The sequence below is a fragment of the Asparagus officinalis genome, chromosome 1 (genome assembly GCF_001876935.1).
Source record: "Asparagus officinalis chromosome 1, Aspof.V1, whole genome shotgun sequence".
Classification (NCBI taxonomy): domain Eukaryota; kingdom Viridiplantae; phylum Streptophyta; class Magnoliopsida; order Asparagales; family Asparagaceae; genus Asparagus; species Asparagus officinalis.
In genome coordinates, this window is record NC_033794.1 from 14662880 (window position 1) to 14690769 (window position 27890).

At 36.2% G+C, this 27890-nt stretch overlaps 2 protein-coding genes across 2 annotated transcripts; both read right to left on the reverse strand.

The window, feature by feature from the left end:
- On the reverse strand, positions 1457–15174 carry LOC109851251 (GDT1-like protein 2, chloroplastic). The gene is made up of 10 exons (XM_020421296.1): positions 14876–15174; positions 14328–14487; positions 10348–10531; positions 8802–8849; positions 8202–8298; positions 7513–7673; positions 3770–3835; positions 3393–3443; positions 1909–2013; positions 1457–1825 (listed from the first exon to the last, which is right to left on the reverse strand). The coding sequence occupies exons 1-10, from the start codon at positions 14979–14981 to the stop codon at positions 1760–1762; spliced, it is 1044 nt and encodes a 347-aa protein (XP_020276885.1). The 5' UTR covers positions 14982–15174; the 3' UTR covers positions 1457–1759.
- LOC109851256 (uncharacterized protein sll0005) lies at positions 16376–27026 on the reverse strand. Its single transcript, XM_020421311.1, has 13 exons — positions 26692–27026; positions 26456–26605; positions 25048–25224; positions 23735–23878; positions 22706–22811; positions 22400–22548; positions 22195–22320; positions 20841–20984; positions 20043–20130; positions 19227–19600; positions 17807–18130; positions 16830–17045; positions 16376–16740 (listed from the first exon to the last, which is right to left on the reverse strand). Exons 1-13 carry the CDS (start codon positions 26896–26898, stop codon positions 16606–16608), a joined length of 2340 nt encoding a protein of 779 aa, XP_020276900.1. The 5' UTR covers positions 26899–27026; the 3' UTR covers positions 16376–16605.

Consider the following 27890-nt stretch of genomic DNA (forward strand, 5'->3'; position numbering starts at 1 on the left):
ACGTCTCAAACCCAGAGGCTACTAGGCAATCAGCCCTGTTGCATTTACACAATAACAGCTTCTCAGTTTGAGACGTAGAGATCGTAGAACCTCATTGAAACGTATGCATGGACGGCGTACGTGATGAAGCTAATTCCACCAGGGGGTGTGAATGCTTCGTGTAGTCCACGGAAGTCTCTTTGTCTTGAGCTAAAGATAGCCTGGTACAATGTAACCAGAGAATCAAAGATTCCTTGTCTTCTGATAACAACATAGCGTATGTACATATCATAATGTTGTTATCAGAAGACAAGGAATCTTTGATTCTCTGGTTACATTGTACCAGACAATCTTCAGCTCAAGACAAAGAGACTTTCGTGGACTACACGAAGCATTCACACCCCCTGGTGGAATTAGCTTCATCACGTACGTCGTCCGTGCATACGTTTCGATGAGGCTCTACGACCTCTACATCTCAAACCGAGAGGCTGCTAGGGTAATCGGCCCTATTGCATTCACACAATACTATGAGCATGAGAGCATCTATACTTATCATAATGTTGTTTCAAAGTACTAATGCGATAGATGTCTTCAGCGATCGCATCAGTACTTTGAAACAACATTATGATAATTACAGACACTATGTTGTTATCAGAAGACAAGGAATCTTTGATTCTCTGGTTATATTGTACCAGGCAATCTTCAGCTCAAGACAAAGAGACTTATGTAGACTACACGAAGCATTCCGGTGAAATTAGCTTCATCACGTATATGACGAATATCTGTCTACTACATGCTGCTATTTACCCTATTCACATCAAGGAAATTAGTGAAGATGTAATGTATACGCTAGTTATCAACACCGAAACCGACTGGACCAACATCCACAATCCGTTTAACATCGACGGCTTCATCGACAACTTTGATTTAGCACAAGGCGTGCTGATGAGAATGCGTGATAGTAGAACTTGGAATATATCATCCCTCGTTTCAACCATTACTAGAAGACCATTCTGGTTATTCGATTGGCACGACAACGAAATGTGCTTATCGTGGTTCCCTTTTGAAGGTAATTACACTATGGAAGTTATGTCAATCGTCCACATCTCGATAGGCCAGGTTTGGAGAACATGCCTCTCCAATGATGTAGGCTATAGTCACATCGTGGTCAAATCATACTGCACACACAAGAACTCTAACAGTTCTTCACTTTATCCACTTAAGCTCACCAGCTGACTTGATCGTAGGAGGAACCACGGGAAAAACAAGCCTCATCCCCTCACGTGTTTCTAAATGTGCAGACTTTTCAGCCACCCAACTCAGAATCAGATATTCAAGGAAGGAAGCGACCTCTCATCAATCTCAATAACCCCTATCTAACCACGGATATAATTGACTGTGTGATCACTTAACATCAACATGAAAAATTCTAAATTTCAAAATTTTTAAAATCCAAAATTTTGGAACAACCCCAATGTTATCTGTTCAAATCTCTTTGGTAATGGATATATGTGCATGTGCGTGTACGAATAATAATAGAACTTTGAAATTCTACAATGTATAATCTGAATGTTAAAAAAATTACACACAAGGATTACAGGGGATTATTTGTCGACGGACAACCAAACCTGATATTTTTCAAGGACCAGCTCTGGGCTTTTGGGGGGTAAGCTCTTAGCACTCTCCGTGCTGTTTCAGTCACAAAACAGCGCACAAATTCCTTTGGATGTTATCTGTTGCTTTTTATCCCCTTTCTCTCTCATATTGGTATTAAAAGGTATCAGAAAACTCCAAATAGTGTAGCCACAGCAAATAATAAGAACAATCCTCCGCCGAGATAACCAACCTACATACAGATATCAAGGGTATTTTCATGAGAGCATATAACATTGCACGCTAGAATCAGTTAAGAGGAAGCATGCTACCTACCACTTTTTCAGAAATGTAGTTGGCCAGCAATGCTCCTCCGAGAATTGCAATTACAGTTGCACACAGGTGCCCTGTGATAGCTCCACCAGCCACACCCCATGGAGACTGCATCATAAAAAATGGAACATAAATAGATCACAGTGGCACACTTTGACAACTAGGAGTGAGCCAAATATTTCTCCTGCTGAGCGAGAAGTGAGCAGGACAATATCGTGGAGGGGCCTAAAATATGATTTTCCACTTCTAGATGTTTCTTTTTGGCCTTGGGCTGTAGCGGAGTTAAAAAATAATTAAACATGTTAACGCATAATTTTTTTTGCACGATTGATTGTCATATGAACATCATCACACAATAAGGTTTTCAAATTGTTTCAAACTAGAATATATTGTTTATGATAACATTCTTCTTGCCTTCACTTCTTGAAATCATATCTTCCTCATAATGTCATAAAATATACCTTTTATAAAACATGAAACAATCATTCATATACTCAACTCTCATTCGGTGTTCTGTTTGCTATAAACTTTGTTATGCTGTTGAGTTTGTGTTTAGGGGGGATTTTAACAAACTACAATGGTATAACCACATTTTTATGAGGTCGGTGCACTGAAGCTTCTGGTGAGGCTTCATCCTTTTCTCTCAAAACCAAAAATGCTCTTACAATGTTTGCTTGCCACAACAACGGGCATGATTAATGTCAACTTTACCAACTTGTACATCCAAAGATATAAAGTATTCAATCTTTCATCCTACCAACTTCTTAGCAAATTGACCCATCCCTTTAATTTAAGAAAGACTATAATAAGTAGCTACATAGGAGATGTAGTTTTCAAGTTGGTCTCTCAGCTTAATGCGATCTATTTAGAAAAATCTTTAGGATAAAACTCGAATGATCGAATCAAATTTTCCTTATCATTAGAAGTGAATGAATACTTTGTTCAGGACATGTCAGACAAGAAATCAACTCAACATTACAATTATCAAAATGGTTGCTCAACTCCAGAAAATAAAAATCAATAGACGTATTGAACAATTCAACTTTGATAGAGAGGAATTAAGAGGATCAAGTTTGAGAAAGTTAATATTTAATATATCTTATGTATTTTACTCCCTATAACATCACTATAAGCAAATTAAGCATATATACTTGTTTTTTATGATTCCAAGGTAGGGCCAATGCTCCTTTGGCCCAAATGTGGCGCAGCCACTGGTCTTGGAAAGTATATGACTTATGATTTTATCTTATGCAGAGTCCTTAAAGTCCCTCTATTTTTTGACTATTACATATCATTTATTTAGGTAGCCATATATCCTCGTGCATTATTCTTTGTTTATACTTGTTGTTGCAGAAATGTTTTGTTAAATTCTAGTTCATGGAACAGCAGGAGTTAAAAGGTGCACCAATGGTCGTTTCTAAAAGAAAACTAATGTCTCGGGAATGCACAAACAAAGAAGTTAAATAGGCATAAAGCTCAAAGGATACCTGAGCAGCACCCAAGGCAATAGTAGCCAGCATTGAACGATCACCCCATTCCTGTAAAAGTAAATCGTTAAATGAGATCGCAGATATTGCTTCCTTGCGATTTTGAATAAATGAAGTGAAAAATTGCAGGTTCAACAGTAAGTAATTGAAGAATGGAAGAGTATGAGATATTTGTAGATCACTTTGGTGAGCCCTTCTGTAGAAAATTTCAGATGAGTTTTCTTCCTCTTGAGGAAGAGAATGCGAGTTTGATCTTTGATAGTGCAAAAAGAGGAAAGAGGGAGGATTTCTTGCAACTTTTTACTCATGTGGGGGGAAATAATTTTGAAGTTAGACAGTTTAAATTACATAGTAGAATGGACAAAGGGGTTGCGCACCGCAAAGAAAACAACGCTGAAAGACTTCCAGATGATCTCGAAAGGATTTGTGAGCTTCTTATCCACCTGAAAACAATTAGAAGTTGACCCCTTATATTAGAAAATGTATATGAATGAATACAATTAACTGGCATTGAATTTTAAAAGTTTGGATAGCACTGCTGCAGACAATCGTAAAAGGAAAGAAAATAAAGATAAGAGAAGCAGCATTATAACTTGTAATTATGTGTTGAATGATGGACAATAGCATTAGATATTCAGGCAGATTGTCTCGGCCATCTGTAATGAACAAAATCATTTTCTAGACTTATTTACTGATAACACACAAGAAAAAGAAAGAAACAAATTATTTCACATCATTGTAGTATAATCATACATTCACTAAGATGAGCAGGGAACTGTCAATAGATTTATTTACTTATAGAAAACATGTTCAGAAACCTGGAATTAAGAGCAAACAGAACATGACTACAAGGTGATGTGGAATCGGGGTTCCGATCCAAAAGTAGAAGACTCGAATGTGTTGCCTTCGACGCCAATTTGGATCCGATAGGAAATTATGAGGTTCTCAATATTGTGAATTTGGCAGTTACCCGAATCTCATCGCCAAAGGACGGGTGTCCGGATATATTGTTGGGAGCTAATTGAACCTCGAATGGCGTTGTAAGGCCTTGGCAGGTAGAGATCATAACTCTTAGAGGGTCAACCAGAGGAGATCCAGCGATGGTGATAATCGATCGGATCACGAGAGCTCATTGGGGTTTGTCAAAGCTCAGACATGGTTTGATCAAGTCCATGAAGGGTTCAGTTGGATATGAGGGGAGCGCAGATGAACGTTACACAAGTTTTTTTCCTTGATTTTGTTGTGAAGTTAACCAGCCTTCACACCTACTATGGACTTCACATGCTCAAGGAGAATTTTCATAACTTAATTTTTTTTTATTCATCAACATCTGCCTTCTTACTACTTAATGGGTCTTACACTTTTATTTAAAGAAAACAAAAGATCGAAAATAAGATAAATCAAATCTCAAGATCCTAACATCCAATCTTTGGGAAACAAATAAAATCTGAAAGATCCTGAAAATCAATCCTAACATCAAATCCTAAGTAGGGGTGAAAAACGACCAAATTGAAGCGAATATCATGGCGTTCAAATTCAAATTCGGCTAATTTTTCAATATTTGAATTCGAGTTTGAATTCAGCTCGAACATCCCAATGTTTTTCACCTTCAATTCGACTATGTAATATTTATTCGACAAAAGTTTGTGAAGGTTCATTAGCTCATATGTTTGGGTGCTTTTCAGCCTTCAGACGTTTTGTCCCTAGTTCAAGCCCAGCTCTAGGCACAATTTGGACTTTTAATTTTCTTTACTGAAGAAATGGCGACTAATTTGGACCTTTAATTTGTTTAAGGTTTTTGCACGTACACCCCTATAATTGTATATATTTATAAACACTTCCCTCAAAGCATCATAATTATTGATTTCTTCTCTAAATTGTTTCTTTCACTCAAGTTTACACCTAAATTTGAACTCATTAATTTTTTATTTTGAAAATATCTAATATACCATTAAATAAATATATAACATTAACGAATGTTTAATAATCAAACGAATCAAATATGTCTTTAGTAAAATTTTATTCGTTTATAAGTGTTTGCTGGAAAAATTACAAGAAAATTGAGAAATAAATTTATATTAATCTCCCTAACTGACTTAGGAAAAGAATGAATACAATCTCTCAAAATAACAATCTCTCAAAATAACTTCTCTCTAACTGACTTAGAAAAAGAAATTACAATTTCCTTATCGGTTTCCCGATTTACAAAAGAGAGAAAAATCGACGAAGATCGCTCCCTTTGCTTAATACTGAGTTTTTCTTGGTGACAATGGGAGTTTGATACTTGTATCCCGTTGACGATCCGAACGCCTCGCTTCGTAGAACTTTGTCTACTCTTCTTGACTTAACATCGGGAAGAACTTGCCAGGCAAGTTTAGAACTCTAAACGAGTTTAAAAACTTTGCGAAAGAGTTAATTTCAGAAAGAAAATTTAATCCTTTTTCAACCAAAATAAGCTAAACAGCCGATCTCAAGGTTCTTCAACCGAAAATGGTTCAAAAAGACCAAGCCAAATTATCTCAAAAGCTCCAACAAAAGCCAACCCCAATGGATCCAAAAAGGATTCATATTCAACTGAATTCTCAGCTATTTGTAGAGATCTAGGGGTGTAACTCATAAATCTCTCCATAATGGGGGCTTAATGGCCCCATTATGTGGAAAACGGTTTTGAACCGTTCAAATTGCCATTGAAACGGTCAAACGCGAGATTCGCGTTCTAGAGTGAGCCTCGCATTCAGCTTTGTGAAACGCGGAGGTGATCCTCACGTTTTGGAATTGGAACGTGGGGGTGACCCTCGCGTTTTGGAGTTAAAATGCAGATATGACCCTCGCATTTTGGAATCGAAACACGAGGGTGACCCTCGTGTTTTGGAGTTAAACGCAGGGATGACCCTCGCATTTTGGAATTGGAACGCGGGGGTGGACCCTCACGTTTTGGAGTTGGAACGTGAGGGTGGACTCTCATGTTTTGGAGTTGGAACGCGGGGGTGGACCCTCGCATTTTGTTTTGAAGAGATCGTTAATTGTAATCTTTTTTTTTTTGCAAGGATCGTCAGCTTGTAATCCTTATATTTTGTTCTTGAAAATGTGAGTCGTCAATTTGTAACTCTCATCTGTTTTCGTAAAAATCGTCAGATTGTAACTTCCATCGTCAGTGTTTTGCGGGACCATCTATTTACAGTAATTTTTTGACAGCCTACAATAAACCGAATACTAAAAATTATTCGTTTAGTATTAAATGAACAATCAAATTGAATTTAACTTAATGCCTGGATGAATAATAACTGAATTGTTTATTAATTATTTGGTTTACTTCGACCCCTAATCCTAAGGAAATCCTAAAAAAATAATGATTGCACTAAATATTTTCAAAATAAAAAGATCTTAATAATCCGATAACCTAAGATCAATGATCACCCTACATCATAATGGGAAAAATTCCCAGATAAAACTTAGTAATGCTATCACTAAGGAAGAGCCCCCAAAAAGAGGCAAACTAACAAACATTGTCACCTTATGTAGTTTAATAATTGAGAATGTACAAAATTCTAGGAGCTTCTGATGTGCAGCATATGGATTATACTCTGTCGTCCGCTAAGGAAGAGTGACTTGTATTTTGTTGACAAGATAATAGTATGGAAGCCTGAATAATATGCAATCTCGTCGAGCACTTCTACAGAGGGCGTATATTGAAAACTGAGTAAATGACGTACAAGGTATGTGGTTCTCAATTTGAAAATGAAAAAAAAGTCAGTGGGATAACAACCTCTCAAAAAGACTAATCAAGAAAACACTTGCCATTTAAAATCACGCATAAAGATGTGAGGCCTTAAATTTTGTGATTTTGCACAATACTTCGCCAATAGATGTCAAAATATGACGCAACAAGTTTCCATCCAGAAATTGACCTTATTAATGCTTTTCTTTCCGGGAACTTGCAGATATATATAATTCTTTATAGTGTTAAATTGCCTGATTAAAAGAGATTTTGCATGAGGGATTGCTTGTATGCTCTACTTGTTAAGATGGATAGGAACGGTATACATGTACTCTTTGTTACACAGGTTAGCCTCAATAAGAACATAATTCATTCTTAGTTCATTCCTCATTTCCTACTAACCTTTTCTTTCACCAGCTCCTCGGCTTCAACAAATTCTCCAAGTTCTGCGCTCTCTTTATCCTTCTTGCCTGCATCAGATGGAAGCTCCCATGCAGTTTTTATGGAATTCAAACCGAAGAATGTAAGAAGTGCCACAGCTGCATATTCTCCGATAGGTAATGCTGTAACAAACATCTGCCTATCAGTCACTTCTACTATCAAATAGATGATTGATTTGGAAAAAGTTTAAAGCATAGAGAAAAAGAATATTGAGTCATTGACACTGTTATACAAAAGAAGAGTGAGATTGTCGAGACAAGTACTGCAAGAAAGTAGAATTTAATTGGTTTTTGTTGAAATAATGGTCAGTAGGATAGTGATCAAGTCAAGCACAGAAAAAAACTTGAATAATGATCTTCCTCCATTTCATCGAAAATATAAGTCTTTCTACTGACATTTCAAATTTAGTCAGCAGTTTCTATTAAAAAAATTGCATATCCTATGCTAACAAATTATACATTGGTTTCTCTCCAAGCTGTTGGTGTCAATTGTTGAGAGGGATACACTGTCTGACAGGATATGTAAGAAGAAAGACCTCGTAGATGTAAGAAACCGTCTATTTAAGAAAATATCACCTAAAAATCTATAACTGAAACGACCCTAAATTGATTTGCATGAAAAGCATCAACAGTGAAACAGCTCACGCTTACTTGTTTGAAACTGCGAGGGAACAGAATGAAATATCCGTCCAATTATCACAGATAAGGCTGTCATAAGAGAAAGAGCACCCATTGATCCCAATAAAACCTGTTTATTGTAAAAACCGACAGCATTAAGTAAGAAGAGGATTCCATTATAGAAACAAATTTTGTGTAATTACCAAGAAAATTTTACAAGAACTGATATGTCCATGCAGTTATCCGATTTTGAGGATTTTTTCAATTGTAAGACGTTTTTTAATTAAAAAAACACAAGTAAAGCAACCCACATCAGTGAGAATATACATAAACAAGCCTTGAAAATAAGTAGGTATGAAGGGTCACTTCTAGCTGTGTTAAGTATATCACTTAAGAACCCATGTTCTCAAGGCTAACTTTCATAATCAGTCAGATAATTGATGTTGAGTCCACATTATTGAATCCAATTAACAAAAACCTAACGCATTAAAGCTTGTCGACCACAAATCATTGTCAGATATATAACCAAGCAAAAGTTGAAGTAGACCGCATAAACAGTGCAGGTACTAATAATACACCTGAAAAGTGAATAGCCAGACGAATAACTGACAACTAAACGGGTAAAGTATGTACCAGTAATTTGTCATACTGCATAGCCAATAGAGCAGCAATGAAAAATGTCTGCAAAAAAAAACAAGGATTATGAACACTTGGCCAAAATTATGTTTGTAATAAAGGTGATATGACAATCTACACAAAAAGCGGCACTCCAAGAAATAAACAAAAAGCACTAATAGCCTTGTGATGCAACATGCTCTCCTAAAAAATTAAAACAACTGCAAAACAATTGAAAAATAAAATTGACTCTTCCATGTTGCTTTTTGATGTCATGAAATATGAAACTAAAAGGATGTTGGTGAATCGTAACTCTGAGCTCAAGAATTTATCAGCTCTTATCTAGAGGCAGCAGTCAACAAAGTCAACAAAACACTCAAGTTGGCAGGTTTTATATGGAACCCTAAGTTTAAAACAAAAGACATCTCCCACAATAGAAAGAATCTGGAAGATAAAATTTCAAAGACTGCTACAGTATTGTTACACAAGTCTATTTTAATACCAGCTGTCAGCATGAAGAAGTCCAATTATAAATGCTGGGGGTACTCTGTTAGAGTTAGTCTAGATTTACTCTGACTTAAGTTACACATACAATAATTATAACAAAGAAAAATAGATGAAAATAGAGAAAGGCCCTGCTGGGGTGAAGAAAAGAAAAGAAACTTTATGCACATAGTTGAGACTATTAATCTAGCAATTTATGCTCATGCGCATGTTTTCTTTTAAGTTTGGAACTCAAACAAGAAGTTAACCATCACATGATTAACCACAATAATGCTTTCTCTTATTTCCTCCATGTCGTTAGAGTTCTATAATAATAACCATCACATGATTAACCACAATAATGCTTTCTCTTATTTCCTCCATGTCGTTAGAGTTCTATAATAAGGTGTAACAAAACTCTACAATGAGTAATGCTTTCTCTTATTTCCTCCATGTCGTTAGAGTTCTATAATAAGGTGTAACAAAACTCTACAATGAGTCATGCTATAATTGTACTCTCAGACTCATACCAACTTCACACTTGTAAATCTTAATTGGCAGCAATTTACATCCAGCTATTTATGTTTATATATATATATCTGAAATTCATAGATTTGATCAATTGATGCATCCCTCCTATATAACCTTCCTTATAGACATGGATGAACACATTTCTCATACCTAGGTTCGTACAGTCCAAATGTCAAAGATGGACAGGACAATCAATTTTTTAATTTTTTGTACTACACATGACTAATGTACGTAAGATCATACAATTATAAGTATAACGATGAAAAATGTGTCCATCATTACTTGGAAGGTGAACATCCAGTACAGGGAATTGATTGTAAGTTCGCTATAATAATCACAAAACTATATGGCCTAGATGAAGTAGAAAATAATTCAAATAATTATATACTATAGACACAGCTCACATGTTAGCATCAAGAACATAGTGGTTTAGCATAGTCATCAAAGGAATATACAGACTGCTCCTTCCTCATGTAATGTCTCCAGAAGCTGTTATGGCATTCATGATACAGAAGGAGAAATAAAATATTACTTATTGTCAATTCATCACCTTGTCTCCAATTTCTGAAACAAATATCAATGTGAATGCAGCAGTAAACCCTGATTTTGCCAGTGCAGCTACAAGTGCAGATGGTCCTCCCTTGAAGGAAACGATAAGTGTAAACAATAATGCACATCCAAGAAGAACACCAGCAATAGATAGCAGGTAACGAGGTCCTGAAAGAGGCTTTGTTCTGCCAATCAACGAGGTAGAGATAAGCTTGGTCTGCAATTCAAATGCCAAAAATGCCAAAATATGTGCTAAAAGATCACTAATGTTATGATGCTTGATTTATTTAGAGCATCGATTGGATGTGTCTGTCAAATAAAGATATGAGCAACTGTTAAAACATAGCAAGGATAGTTTGCTCAATGCACGGTTACTTTTGTATTAGATTTCTTAAGACTTCAAGATCAGGTCATGGATCCTCATAAAAATTTAAAGGACTTATAAATGGCCATACTTTGAGAGAAATGTCTGTAAGAGAATTCCTGACATGCAACTAATCCAACCACCATATTTCTCAGATAAAGATCGTGATATAAAGAAGAAAGACCAGTTTGAACAAAAAAAGAAATTTTCTATCTGTTTTTCTAATCTCTATCAAGGGTTAAGGACCCTTATTTATAGTCTACATTTCAACCTGATTATTGAAGAATAATTACAATCAATTAATTCCAATAATTACAATCAAGGGTTAAAGATTCCAATTATGGATTGTTCCTTTCAATAATAGCCAACACATCTAACACATGTCAACATATTATAGCTGTGGAGAATTCAGGAAATTCCAGTTTTTGGTCCAGATTTTACTGATTCTGTGTCATAAGTCGACTTATGTCAACTCATGCACAGGCATAAGTCGACTTATGGTAAGTCGATGGTAAGTCGAATTACGTTCTGTTCTAGAATTGTTGGTTTTGGCTCGGTCAAGTCGATTTATAGAGACTGTTAAGTCGACTTATGGTAAGTCGATGGTAAGTCGACTTACATTCTGTTCTCCAGTTGTTGATTTTCGCTCTGTCAAGTCGACTTATAGACCCTGATAAGTCGACTTATGTCAGGTTTTCTACACAGTTTGAGTTCCTATTTGGATTTTGTTTGGGATTTGGTGTTTGGTATAAATACCAACACGTTTTAGGGTTTCTTTGGCTTTGATTGGTGATTATTTTGGGGATATTTGGAGCACAGAAAATAGGTATTTTCTGAGCTATTAGTTAGGGTTTTGTTTGGAGAGAAATAAAAATTTGTTAATGAGATTAATTGGTGGGTTTGAGTGATTTGTAATCTCAGTTTGTGCTCTTCTTCTCTATTAGTGAAAACTTCATCCCCTTCTTGCCTCGTGGACTTAGGCAATTTGTCGAACCACGTAAAATTTATTTGTCTTGCTGTGATATTGTGTTTGGCTTGTTTGGTTGTGATTTTTTCGTTCTTGTTCGTGTGATTTGAGTTCCGCTATGCACAATAAGTGGTATCAGAGCTCGGGCTACGCTTGGGCTATTTGGAGGAGTAGATCGCTTTGGAAGTTCGTCTAGAGCTTCGCTTGGTGATAAATGTGAGATTTTTCCTATTCATGGATCTCGTTTCCGTCATGTGGGGTGAGATCTTTCGGAGACTCTTGCTAGGGTTTCAATTGGAGGTAAAAATCTCTCCTTTATTAGTTTAGATCTATTCTTTGTTTGTTCCGCATTGGTTTGTTGGTGCTTTGAGAATTATGGCTGAGAAAGAAGGATTTGAGGGTGGGATATTTGATTGTTGATACGATGCATTGGATTATTAAAAAGTACATTGACCTGCATATTAAAGTTCTTTGAGCACATTGGTATGAGCAAGAAGACCGATGTGAAGTTTGGTACTTCTATTCAACGATTGAGAGGTCTTCTAAGTGGTGTTCGTTCAGGCATTTGGCGGCCTTCTAAGGAGACATTATTGGGAGGTAATCGGTTTTTGGTTTTCGCAGTTAGGGACTGTTCTAGGCATTGGTGGGTTGCAACCAAGTCCCGTTAGTTTGAAGTCCTAGTAGTCAACAACAGTTGGAGGAAGTATATTGACAGGAAGAAAATTCGTTGTTCTGATTTTAGTAGGGGTTCTTTCTTACGTTTGTGCCGAGCTCACGACAGTTTAAGACACTTCATTGGAGAGAAAATATTAGGCAACGAGATGAGATGATAATTTTGATGGGTCATTCCTTGCTGGAGGATGATCGGTATTGGTTGTCGAGCATTGGATTGCAGAGGAGTTTTGAAGCTTCGACATATTTGGGTCATCTTAGTTATAGGTTGCCGACTACTGCATTTGGAGATTTTGAATCTAGTGAAGCTGCTTCAGTTTTTAGGTTGCCTCGGATGCTTGATTGCCCAATATTTGATCATATCGAGGATGTAAGATTTGATCCGATTATACGTTTGAGATTTAAAGGCTCATTTGGTTATCAGTTGGGAGACTATGATTTTGTTCAGAACAGGTATGTTACACTTGACTCTCGGTAGGTAGAGAGTGCTGATCAGATCGTAGGGATATCACAGCAGGTGGAGTATGATGCTACTTCACATTAGGTGGAGATTATTCTACATACTCCAGATCATACTGCATCGTTTCAGATTCCAGCTGAAGTGACACAATTTGGGGATTATTAGGATTTGGATGCAGATGATGAGTTGGTTGATTCGAGTGCAGCTGGTGGACATAGTTTGGATTTGGATATGACCGTTGGTTCACTTTAGGTGGAGGTGTTTGGTTTGTTTCACTTTGAGGCCATTAAGAGAGCTATCAGCATCAGATTTGTTGGTGAAAAATTGAGAACTCTTCTATTGGATTGAGGGCATTTGGAGGCCGTTGGGTGAACTACGTGAATGCTTGATTCCTTGGATAAGAGGATATGTAGGCAGTCATTTATGATGCAGCCAGTTTTGTGAGTAGATACCAATGTTTGGAGAGTGATTACATTCTCATTTGGGTCTCAACTTGTTGTGGATTGAGTCCATTGTTGTGGTTTTATTCCACTTCGTACTAGACGCAACAAGTGGGACGTTTGGTTGGCATTGGTGTCGGCTCAATTTTGAAAAAACATCGCTGAGGTGGAGATTTGTGGAGAATTCAGGAAATTCCAGTTTTTTGTCCAAATTTTGCAGATCTTGTGTCATAAGTCGACTCATGCACATGCATAAGTCGATTTATGGTAAGTCGACTTATGTTCTATTCTGGAATTGTTGGTTTTGGCTCGGTCAAGTCGACTCGGTCAAGTCGACTTATAGAGACTGTTAAGTCGACTTATGGTAAGTCGATGGTAAGTCGACTTATGGTAAGTCGATGGTAAGTCGACTTACGTTTTGTTCTCCAGTTGTTGATTTTCGCTCTGCCAAGTCGACTTATAGACCCTGATAAGTCGACTTATCAGAGGTTTTCTACACAGTTTGAGTTCCTATTTGGATTTTGTTTGGGATTTGGTGTTTGGTATAAATACCAACACGTTTTAGGGTTTCTTTGGCTTTGATTGGTGATTGTTTTGGGGATATTTGGAGCACAGAAAAGAGGTATTTTCTGAGCTATTAGTTAGGGTTTTGTTTGGAGAAAAATAAAAATTTGTTGATGAGATTAATTGGTGAGTTTGAGTGATTTGTAATCTCAGTTTGTACTCTTCTTCTCTATTAGTGAAAACTTCATCCCCTTCTTGCCTCGTGGACTTAGGCAATTTGTCGAACCACGTAAAATTTATTTGTCTTGCTGTGATATTGTGTTTGGCTTGTTTGGTTGTGATTTTTTCGTTCTTGTTCGTGTGATTTGAGTTTCGCTGCGCACAACAATAGCTAATTAATTAATTTGCTCTCTTAAGACAAACTAATCAATTGCCAAGTGAAACAGCAACCTTTGTGAGCAAATCCAATACTGAGAGAAAACTAGAAAGTCCATTGTCTAGAAAATTTGATAATGTCAATACTCGCAGGATAGTTCATCAGACACAATTACCAAAATGTAAAAATTGCACTCACGATTGAGCTGAAGTCTCATTGGCAGAGCTGTTAACGAGATCTTTATGCCGATCATTTGCTCCAGAATCCTCGTAACTCCCGGCTCCAAGATCCAAATTTGATGCTTGAACTTTGATGATTCTATGCAATGATTTCAACTGTGATGTGTATCTACACTGCACTGCCAATAAGTAATCTTTGTATCAATTTAAAGGCACGGTGTATCCAGAAAGTAAAGATTAAGCATACAAAATTCCCAGAAAATATAGATAGAGCTTTTTACCCATACACCCCAAATCAACCATATTTTCTAATTTACCTCCAAAACTAGACATTTGCTAGTTTACCCCTCAATTCTGTCACATTGATTTAAAAGACACCCAAAAATAATTTATATTTCTAATTTTTCTATTAGTTGTTCAGCTGAAATCTCCCACTGTTGAGAATCCAGCAACGTTAACTTTCGGGGATTTTAATTTTTAACAAAATTTGGTAAACTTTGAGGTAAATTACCAAAAATCAAGTGAAAGTAACAAACTAATTCTTAGACTGAAGGAGAGGAAACTTACAGGCGAATGGATTCTTCGCGAATCTTCTATCGAGTTTCGTCGGAGAGGCCGAGATTGCGAGAGATGGGGATCTCCCGCACGAGAGGAGACCGCAAGATTGCATCATTTCCGCTCCTCACTTTATTGAAGCGAGAATTTCTTCATGTTCTTTGATCTAAACCCTAACCCTAGATTTTTCTTTTGCTGCCGGTTTCGTCGTCGTTGAGCTTGAGAGAGTTGGGAGGGAGAGGGAGAGGGAGAGGAGCGTGCCCTGCTCGTTCCGATAGAGGATAGGAGAGAGAGGAAAACTCTCGCTCAATCTTTTGGAAAGAAATGGAATGGGCTTTTTCTTGGAAGAGAGCCTGTCAGGATTTGACACGTGTACGGGATAAAGTACGCCGAGGGTTACTCTGTGTCAGTTTGATTTTGAAATTTATTAAGGTGGTAATAACAATGAGCACTATTTAAACATCACTTCGTTTGTATTTGTGAAGAGGGAGGTGTGCGCTGCGCTTGAAGGATAAGTTTCATAAATTATCACTGAAATTTGAGAGCTTTTTTTTTAAAAAAAAAACTAAAATGGTATGCCGATGCACGAAGCTCTTGCTAAGTGCAAGATCTGGGAGGGGATCAGAACTCTTATGAACTCTGCTGAGTCTACTTTATATAGTTCTATCTTGCATTTTTACCGGAGGTTGTTTCATGGAGCTAACACATGACCTCCAGATCATACGATAACAACTCATACCATTGCACCAAAGCTCCCCTTAAGAGTCTGTACCAAAATGTTCTAGTTTTTTTATTAGAGAAAATAAAAATTAATCTTTTTCCCCTCCATAAACCACCATGTCTTATATCAGCTAGGTTGAATTTCGCATATTTCACAGCTAATATGTTTTGAACAAATTTTCTCATATGTATATTATATATCCTCTGAATTAGTCTCCTCATCTTCCCTATTTTCAAAGATAGTTTAGACATTTTATTGAAATTTGCTAGTATTAGCAACAAATTTCAATAGTTAATAATATCTTTCTTCAACTTTATAAGCTTATGATATTTTTTTCCCTATTACTTTTCTTGATGGTTTTGTGCACCTACAATAATGCCCATCCATCGTCTTTCTAAATTTAACCATCACTTTGATTTGAGTGACTCCTTAAAGTCACCAAAATATGGAACCATGCATAGAGAAAAAAGTGATCTGTATTTTCATCATGACTTGCATGTTATGAAAGTGATAGAGCATGAATCCTATCAGAACGCCCCAAACAGTGCGGAGCGTTCTGATAGGAACATGGGATTAATTGAGGGGCACTTACGTAATTTGAGTCACACCACCAGGGGTCAGGATTTTCCCGCACAAAAGGTTCTGATAGGAAAGCTAGTCAAAGTGCCAGAGCTACTGTTCCTCATTGTGCATGCGACAAGAGAACGGAATAGTTCAATTATCAACTATGGCAATATCATGCCTTCGGGCGACAAGAATTCAGTCTGATTTACGTATCTGCAGTGCGTGTATGGTTAAATTTACGTTAAGTTTGAGGACAGCAATTATGACGGGAGACAGTATAATATACATGAAATCACTTGGGCTTTTTGAGAGAACAGAATCTAGCTCTGTAGTCTAATTTCTCAGCAATGTATACAACTATACATGATTTGATTATATGGGCTTTTATTTCATTATATAGGCTTTTGTGAGAAGAGCACAACATTTATATACAAAGGGGGGAAATGGTGAGTACACTCTACAAAAATGTCTCTCGTATCAGTCGGGCAAATACTCGTGATGATAACCGATTCAGCACCTCTGGTAGAACTTTTGCAGAGATGCCTGGCAACACTGGAAGAAGCTCTTGGATGATGTATGTAATATTTACATCCTGGAAAAAGTAACAAGAGACATAAGAAAATATTGGTGATAGCAAGAATCCTGTATGTCACATGCATCAAAATGGATAGTGAGTAACACCTGATCTGTTGTCGATCTTGAAGTTCCAGCTGTTAGAAATTGAACTACTTTTTGTACGTTGTTCAGTATAACTCTGTCCTCCTCTGTGATTGTAGGAAGCAAGGCTGCAGCTCTTACAGGAACCATGCTGAAAACTGGGGCTGCATTTCTAATTCCCAAGAATGCCGTTATTTGAACCAACTGGTCTCTTGAAAGAGCATCTATCGCTTTAACAATCTGCATATAAACCAAGTGAAATTTGTAGACTTAGATACTTCTGTTCTTCCAACCAGTAACATGACATTTATACAGTAAAAGAAATATTTAAGTATAAAATTCATATCAACAAGTGGATCCTGTATAAAAGGATGCAAAAGATTATTTCTTTTTGAGCTTGCGTTGAAAAGCTTTACAGACTTAGACTGACCCTGATGCGTATGAAATTTGATAACATTTCCAACCTCCCTAACTGCTAGTATTCTGCACAGGCAATACATGTAATTGGAACATGGTATAAATGTTTAAAATCCTTCAAAAAGAAAACGCATCACAATCATGAAATATATGTCAAGGTTATCCAACTGATTGAAAAGAATGGTAGTAAGATTGTAATACGATACAGGTGACATTCTAACATCTAAAACCAAAATTAAAAAGACCAATGGCTATACCACCATGAAGAGCTTAAATTATTAGTGACTCAAATAGAAGCCCGACAAAAAATGTTACTGTAACTTGAAAGATTGTCTCTGAAGAATCCAACATTAAACATGACAGATTATCGATCAACAGTGGTAGTATTTTCGAAGAGAAATCTCGTAACTAGTTTAGCTTATCTAATTTTTTCTTACTGTCGTTTTTCCGTTAAGTTTGTGGGTGTGTTTGCTGATTAATCTGTTATATGATGCAATCTTCAGTCATTAAAAATGTAAGAGAAAAAACATGTAGACAAACATGAACTTTGCTATTTGTATACTTAAAAAAGAAGATTAGCTTACCTCATCTAGAATGAATTCTCTGAAAAAGTTCCCTTTATCAGACAATAGAAAAGCAAGCGCTGCCCTTGTTTGAACTGGCTGTACCGGCTGAGACAATGCTGTTGGAAACCCTGGAAATGAATAGCTAGTTTGACTTTGTAAAATGCCAAGCTCAGCCATATTTCCATTCAGATCCTCCCCGCCTCCACTTTTAGCAGCAGTAATGAAATTCTCAAAAGCCTGCATAACATCAATAAACCTTTCTGCATCGAAAACCCCTGATTTTCCATATATAGTGTATCGTAGTGCACTCCGCAGACGCGGAGATTCATCAGTAAGAAGTCTCTGGTATTGGAAATGACAGAATACAAATGATCAGAAAGCTATATTTTATGATAGACTGATAAAAATGTGATAATACAAAGATAATTGACTAACATATTTTCAACTACCATAATTTTTACCTTAGTCAGTATCATAAATGGCTGAATTAGTTTCTCAAAAAATAAATTAAATTAAATTAAATTTTCTCAAAAAGATAAATGGCTGAATTAACAGTTACATGTACAAGATTGTGTAGCACCAATGTTTGCACTATCAAACTTGTCTTTTTTTCTTAACTACAATGTTCTTGGTAACCTTAATACAGAGGGATCTATAGTCTGACACATGCATGCAGTCATACAAAGTTAAAGAGAGATCTATAGGCTGACACATGCATGCAGTCATACAAAGTTATACCTTTGAAAATAATTGTCAGATTTCCAGATGTATACGATATACTCCACGCCATGCAATCAACATTGTGTAGTTCTATAGAAGCAAACTATATTGTCCTTCGTGCACCACAAACTGATGATTGACATCATTAATCAACAATGCATTAATTTTTTTTGTGCTGTGATGATTTCTTTGGCAATCCATAACCAGCTAACAAATAGAAGAATGATCTACAAGTGGAGCAGACCTTATTGATTTTTTATTTTATTAAGTATCGTTGAACCCGGAATTCTAGCCAAACAAATTCTCCACCGTTTACACCAATGATTCATTAACAAGCCATCCATGGCAGATCTTTCATTCATTATATTGTATTATCATTCTGGAATGAGTAAGATGGAACTAGAGACATTTCGTGTCATTCACATGCTATGAAGTATACAAAACTAAAAGTTTTAATATTATCACATCATTATAAATCTGTCTGTAAAGCCAAAACTATTAGTTCTGCAATTTTTAGAAGCATCTAATAAACTTATATATAGACATATAGTTGATCAAATGTCATCAGTAATTTGAGGCAAATTGTCATATTTTGCTCATAGCTCTGTTAGAATATCAGTTACACAAATGATACAGAATTCGACATCAATATTCATACTAGTAGGAAGACATGGAAACAAAAATATAAACCAATGGAAATAATGAAAATTAAACAAACCTGTGCAACATATGGATATGCTTCGTCTACGATTGCAAATTCCGAATTCCCTACTAATGCTATTCCTTCCAATACTCCAATTGCTCTGATAATTAAAGCAAAATAAGGCGGTATTCTGAAGGGATAATCAAAAGTAATTTGAGCTAAATCGGCTGCTAAATCTTGGAAATTAATATTTTTGGCGCCCCCTCCTTCAAGTGCTTGATCAAATACTTTAGCAAGGACTGGTAGGATTGGTTCCAAATTAACACCCTCAGGTATGAAATCAAGCTTGACAAAATCCTTAACAATAGCACCGTAATCACGATGAATAAGGTGAGCTATTGCTTCAATCATTCCATACTTCTGATCATCAGTCAATTTCGTCACAAGACCTGCGACGCAAATGAAGTTTAACAGATTATTTAGATCACACTAAGAAGACTAACAGTATGATGCAAACAGAATTAGTTTTTATGCATAGGAACAACAAGCTCCATCATACTTCCCAAGCAACTCATACTGCACATGGGATCGTTTGAGATCTATGCAAGTAAGAGTCTTGCTCCGAAGAATTGCAGATCCCATTTGAGCAAATTAAACATGTCTAATCAAAACTTATCACCTCTGAAAAAGGAAGAACATCATAATTTCTTTCCAGATTCCAGTCAATTGACTCAACTCTTCTATATTTTTCTACACGCATCGTGCATAATCAATGATACATTAAAGACAAATCAACTTTATCCTTAACATCTCTTTCGACGCCTCTTAATAATCAAACTTATAAAATTCACATGGAATATCCAAGTATCAGATGGCATTAGAAAGTATTACCGAAATCAAGTATAGCCAACTTCCCATCGGGGGTGCGAATCATGTTTCCAGGATGTGGGTCAGCATGGAAGAAACCCGTATCAAGCAACTGTATTTCCAGTTACAAATAATCAGATTAGATGCTCCTGACGTGAATTTCACAAAATTTTTAACAAAATACTGTGGCATACACAAGTATGAACGCAAGTGTCTTGAGGTAGAATCAAAGCTTGCATTATTTAAATGAACTAACAAGTGAAAACTTTGGTACATATATCATGATGACGGCGTAATCATCCAATGGGATGGCCATAGCAAGCGACGAATTTGGCAAAGTGGAGCAGATATCATAGTATGCATACTATCAACTGGGAACATCTCAGTGTGGTTGAGCAACAACATGCATGCAGATACACATTTTGGAGTGAGAGATACCTTTTGACATGTATTGCTTAGATCTCTGTCCACCATACAATCTCTTGATCTTGGAAAAATAGTACAGAATATGTACAATGTGTTAGAGGATGATGCAGTCCAATGAGTGGAATTTTTAATAGGGGCATTATTTTAACTTATGTGAATATCACTCTTTTGGGAATGGTTTTATGGTCTGTGCATTTAGGACTATAAAGGGAAGGATCTAAATTAGCATTTTAAATTTCGTAGATGGCAGCAGTTAAATGTAAATAAAAAGGCATGAAAGAAAGAGAAATTCATGGAAATTTTCACTGAAGAATTTTTTAAACATAAAGTTTAAGTGAAAAAAAGTGAATTATGTGAAGGATATCAAATGTAGTAACTGTCAGAATAGGGATAAACCTGTTTCAGGTAGCATATAACTCCAACATTGACCAGTTCCCCAACGTCACCTTCCGTACTTTGCGATAACTTTTCACCTTCTATCCATGATGTGGTCAGAACCTTTCTTGAAGTATACCTTTGGTATGTCCTTGGTACGACAACCTGAGATGAAAATGTTGCGTGCAAAAACATCAAATTGCAAGCAAAAACTGAAAGGAAATAGTTATTATTCAACTGGATATTTCTAAAAGATGATGAGACAAGTATACAATTGAGGGTAACTAAATATGGATGTCAACAGCTGGTACAGTATGCATATTTCCTTTCATAAAGTAAACTCAATTCTTCCAGCAAGAACTTATTCAACTGGCAGTGGCAGCTTAAGGGAGAAAGAGACCAAAACATGTCCAAGAGGACCAAACAAGCAGTAGTTTTTATGGTTGATGATGTATTTGCCACCACCACATTCAGTGTTGTTGGTAATGTATTTCCATGTTTATACCCGTTGTGCAGTTCACGATGTACTTACCACTGTTGATAACATCCAGTATTAGTTGATGGTTTTAAATGCCGCCATGCAGCCCATCGCTGGAGTGAGGTTCTTGATATATTGCCACCATGCGAACATATTCAGTACAGAGCTTGATCAGCGCGATTTCTAATATTCCAAGGACTTGTCTATATGTTAACTTATGTTTAACAAGATAAAGCAACATCTTTCTGCCACTCAGAATTTTATTTCATTGATTTGTCCCCTTAAATCAATCTGATTTACTGAGATATCTTGCTTAATATTTTATATAATTATGAAATTTCTTTTAAAATTTGTACAGAATATTTATATGTTATTGATGAGCTATCAAGCTCGTCCTCCAAGCAATGTTCTTCAAATTAATATAGACATGATGTAGTGCTGACTCTGTTGGAAGTCGCTGACGAAGAAAGTTTTCTATTCATTATCTTGAGTTTATCTGTACTTTATACAAAGAATTATTTATATATTTGAAATTATTTCTAGTCAAAACCAAATGGTAGACTTGGAGGTGTGATTATGAATTATTGATTCGATTTATTGGAGGCAAACAAAGAATCATGGCATGGACGATAATTTTTTGATTTGGCTCAGCTCCTAAGTGTATCTTTTCTGTCAGCAATAGTTGAAGGAGTATGTGATTGTGCCCTGGAATTTAAAGGATAAGACATGAACATTGTGACAGTTGAGATGTGCTTTATTGTTTGACATTGAGGCATTAGACACAGTCTCAATTAGATATTAAAAAATGTTATTAAATTATATATTGTTATTAATGCATCTTGAACAATCTGATAGGTGATACTGGATATCACAGTTAAGAAAAAGGTTGAGAACTACCTGCGGAAGGTCTTTCCTCATCATTTCTGCAAAGATAATTCCATTTTCTCCTTCATTCACATAATCAAGCTCCTCGAAAAAGCGGGCAGCCCATTCATCTACTAACCCAACAACATCTATGGAAATCTGAGACGTTTGAATCAATCCAAGTTATAGTAATGAACGTGCAGCTTCAAACGTTCAGAATAAGCAGATGATAAATTACCTGCGGGAACTTTCGCAATACCAATCCCAGTTTCCTAATAATAAATAGATCTATTGTCACGGTCTCAAGAACAAATGGTCTTTGTACTTTGACAGCTACCAAATCACCATTTTCTTTTAGCCTACCCTTGTACACTTGTCCCAAGGATGCTGCATAATTTCCATATACAGGCATTAAAATAATCAATTGCTTATGGAATAAAGTTAACGAATGTTGTGGAAATGCACAGCTAGATTTGCATGTCAGGTTACTTAACAGCCTATCAGACGGTCAAAAAAGAAGTCACTGAACATCAAATGGAATTACCAGCAGCAATTGGTGAAGGAGTAAGCTCAGAATAAATCTTATGCCAAGGCTGACCAAGCTCTTCTTCAATAAGGGCCATTGCTACATCATCTGGAAATGAAGGAACCTTCAAATATCATTAAAAAATAACGAAATTAGCAAATTAGGACTGACAGTATGATTCACAGCCAAACTTCACAAAGTTTTCCTTGAGAATTTTTCCCCCTCAAAGTTAAATAGAGAGTCATATGAACAAGGATTTAAGGTTTCAGCAACAGTTCATAATAATTTAAATAGATATTCCGTTAATGAAAGTTTAATGCATGCAAGAGATGGATAGATGGAAGAATATTGGTTTTATGAGAATTAGTCCTGATGCAAGTCCCAATGAATCGATGAACTGGATGGAATTATTCTGCAATTCACAAGTTCTCTAAAACATCATACTTGAAGGAGGTTGGCAGTCGAAGAAAATTTCAAAAGTTCAAATGCAAAGTAACCACGTCCTTCGGGTGCATGCTCCCATTATCTTGGAACACCAAAAAATTGTATATGATGGCTGCTGAGACCGATAGATAACAACCGTGCCTTAATACTCACATGTAACCGTGGCTCAGACATGATCACACATTCTGATGTATTGCTTTAGCATGACCTCTATGCACCAGATTTTGGCAAATCCTAAGATTCCCATCTTATAGAAAAGCTTAGAGTTCTTGATACGCGAACACATTCCCCATGACAGAAGAAACAAATGAAATAGAGTGGCCACTGCAACTTGTTGGGTTGTTTTGAAAGAACGCAACAATTGCGCTTCAACTTGATGTGCCAGAAGACATCATGAGGGCAGTTTCCTGTTAATGTTTGTATATACTTAATTCTTTTGTACACTTTCATTATCCTTATGAAATCAGGTCATTAGATGCCCAAGGATATTAGATGCTAATCAAAATTCCTATCTTCTAATTACTACCAAAATATATGATAAAATGTAATTCATTCCACTATAACCATATACAAAAGTAATAATTATGGATGAATTTGGATTACCTTATCACAGAGCTTTTGCAGCTCAGTCATTGCTGCAGGAGATAATATGTCTGGGCGGATGCTCAATGCTTGCCCAAGCTTAATGTAAGCTGGACCCAACGATGTCACTATCTCCCTCAGTTCAATAGCTCTAGCAACTTCGTTCTACAGGAATAACAGAAATGACAAGGAAAAATGAATTTGATATGTTGAATCGCCATGATAAAGCATTGTCTGGAGATGTATAAAAATTATAGCAGATAACACTATAACAGTATACATAGAGAAATTTTCTCCGGAAAAAAAAACAGTATGTAGAGAAAAAGTTAACTTCTGATCAGAACAATACAACATATGTGTGCACGTTGTTGGTAGGCATGTGTGCACGTCGCACACAAATAAAAAAAATTGAATTGAATATGGAAACAGAGGGAAGAATAAAGTTGATGGCTTGCACAAGCAAAAGGTACATGAAAGGAACACTAAAAATTATGAATGTTTGCCAATTTAATTAAAGCACAGTACTGAACTCTCTCTTTCAATCGATTGTTAATTCTTCTAGGCAAGTTATTTTAGGGATTTCTTCTTTAACCTAGGAAACTCAACAGAGATCTGGCATTCCCAAATATATTGAAATGTTCCTAACAAAACATTCTGTGAATGTCAGTAAAAATTTAACCAATTCTTTTCATACCGTGCTTATACTCCAAAGCCTGCAGAACTTCAAATACTGATTCCCGATCCATTATAAAACTTCAACAAGAGAACATGTGCAGAAATTTCTCCTGAAGTAGAGGATTTATACCGAAAAGAAACATCTTTCGGAAGCATCTATTTTCTGGGTAACCCTTCTATAAACATCTTTAGAAATAACAGTTTAAGAGCATAGCTAGAAACAATTCTAGAGATGACGGGAACATGCCATATTCTAGACTCAAGAGAAATAGCGCTAGAGTAACTTAAGGCCTTACAAATGGTCAGGTTTCATCAATCAAAGACAAGCGAGATTAAGGGAAAACTAGAAGAAAATATCATGGATTTATGTTTTTCCGTTATCAGTGAAATGAGAAAAGATACAAGTCAATTTCACATACCTTAAACTCAATTTCACATACCCAAGAATGTAACTGAAAATTAAAGATTGAAAAAAGAATTGGTTCCTAATTGCATCATATGAACTAGAATAACATATAAATTATTTATCTTACCAAACAGTAATACTTGTCTACATGGAATTTTATATATTCTAAACAATCAGCAATAATCATATTCACATTTGAAATAAAGTATTCACACTAAAAGAGAGATATTTTGCAACAAGTGCAGTAGTTTACCTCTTTAACCTTCTTGTTTATCAGATCTGAAATCAGATGAGATAGAAAACCACCAGCAACAGAGAGCAACTGTACAATGCGAGTTGCAACAGCTCGTGGACGCTTTCCCCAATACCGCGAGATAATATCAGGATCATAAACTAGAGGTAATGCCTCAGCACTCTCCGCTGCTTGTACCTGATTAAGCGGGTAGTCAAAATACAAAGTGTCAGTTCTTGTTTATTTGAAACCAGCAAAAGTTTGAAACACAGAGCTAGTGCCTACTTGGTGGGAAGCTGGACAGTCGAAATTCATAAATATACCTAGTCAGTCCGCTCTCCTTTCAGTTGATAATTCTTATTATTTTACTAATAGAACAAGGGGTACTAACCATTTCACTCACAACTAACTCCTCATTTGAAGAAATAATCTTGATTCTGTTAAATTCTACAAAATTGCTAATTATTTTCAAAATGCCCACTGAATTTTGGGTTCCAGTTTAGTGATCAACTATGTTAACTGGGTATTTCTACTCCGGAGCCGTACTAGTACATGTTCCTGTACCCAAACTCCTCGGACACTCGTTGCATATATGCATACATTTATTGGGGCATGTACTCAATTATACAAAAGCATGTTTTAGTTTAAAACACTTATCATACATTTTTTTAAGTCATATATCCTACACTTCACATCCACTTCTTAAAACTCGTTGAACATAGGTCAGGTTCCAAATTATTATTTTGAAGTCTTGTTTGGATGTCTAGTTAGTGATTTTCCAATGTATAATCCACGTGATAAAAGAAACATTAAAAATGTTGCAGGAATTTTGATACTCATCCTTGTTCTCATATAAATTATTAATTCCAAGATAATATATGTGCATATAAATATTTATATAGCCGTGTCCCCGTACCCTACCTTTTACAAATTTTCCACGTTCCGTACCAGTACCCATACCCGTACCCATGCAACATAGCTGACCAACGACAATACTTCTTTCCAAAATTAACTCATCAGTTCGGTGAAATTCAATCATCCATCCCCATGTACTCTCCTCTCTGTAAATATATTAGTTATTTTTAAGGTCAATAAATCTTTGGCTGCGGCTTTCTCTAAAAAAAAGTGTTTCCAGATACAGATGAACAAGAATAAAAAACCTCAACAAATCTCTAATTCTGTTAGATTCTACTAACCTACTAATTCTGACAAAATTTTTACTAAAAATCGAGGTTCCATATATTTCATCAGAACCACACATTCTTTTCAAAATTAACTCTTACTAGAAATTTAACGTTCTATTGTTAAAGAAAGATATTTATCATAATATTACAAGAGCAGCTCAGCATGTCTGTGCATGAAAAAAAAATTCAAGAAAAACTAAAGCATGAAATGATAATTTTCAACTAGTAAAGAACAAGAATCAAACCTCCACGAGCCGTAGCCGGACATTTTCATCGGCAAACTGCGAATCTTTTAGATTCTGTCCTCTCAAGCCTCTCATAAGCGAAGCCAGCTGCTCATCCTCCTCCATCTGAGCCCTCACCCTCTTGATCTCATCCGATACATTCCCAAACCTCTGCAAACTCCAAAAACAATGAAACCTCCTAAATCTAACCAAAAATAGTAAATAAATGAAGCTCTTTCAACTTAGGGTTCCCTTACGTTTGCGGATCCGTTGATGGATTTGGGCGGCGATGATCGAGACGAGGGCTCCGCATTGTTGGGCTTAGGCCCGGTGGCGACGGCGTAGACGGCGGGGCGGGGGGGTCTGGCACGTGATGATGGGAGCGTGCGCCGGCGGTTGCTCCGGTGAGTGGGAGGAAGGAGAGTCGAGATGTTGTAGGAGAGGAGGCGAGATGAGGTTTCCATCGCCGAAAAGATTGGAGCTTGATTATTCGATCGTCCTCTCTCTAGATTTTAGTTTTGATTTTGGTTTTTATATGTGATTGACTTTGATTTGTTGAATGAAGAGAGAGATAACTGCTGGAGAGCAGCGAGTCGTTGTAATTGGGCTTCATTTTGTGGAGAGGAGCTCAACGGTCTGCTATCACGGCGGGAGATTTTTCGTTACGCCTCAATCAAGCAAAGTTATTCTTTTTTTCAGATATAGCTCTACTAATCTACTTATTTATTTCTATGAGAATTTTTTCAAAAAAGACCATTTTTGAAAAAAAAAATATTAGTGAAACAGACATTTTTTGAAATTTTTTAGCAAAAGCAACCACTTTTTGGCCACATCATCTCTGCCGGCCAAAAAAAGATCGATCTCACAAAATATCTACTTTCAAATCAACGGGACAAGTAGTCCCGCGTAATCAGTGATCGCTAATTACATTTAATTTGAAAGGGCAGCCATCTGTACTTTGTGTTGAAATTTAACGAGAACTAAATACACAAAACTACTAGTCCTATGTTTTTTGAAGTTGATATTTTGCAAAATCGACCTCTAATATGTTGATTTTGTTAAATTTTTCACAAATGGTTGATTTTACTAATTATTTATTAAAATATTTATGCAAATTTCTCCTTATTTTCTATAATTTGGTTGCATATTTTCCTTTGAGTTTTGTTTATACTATTTTTTTATGAGTTAATGTTTTCTTTACGTAATTTGTTTATGTGAATTTGCGAAATATGTCCATGTAGAAGAAAACTCTTCCATGATGTGTTATGGTCTTCTAATATTGCACTTTATTATTTAAATCATCTTGAGTCTTCATTGAACGTGTTTGTTAGGTTGTAGCTAAAAGGATTGTAAGTACGGTTGCATGTAACTAGCTAGATCATTATTGTCCGATTGCGTGTATTTGTTTCATCGCAATTGGATGTTACAATTACGACAACAGTTGCAATTTTCAACT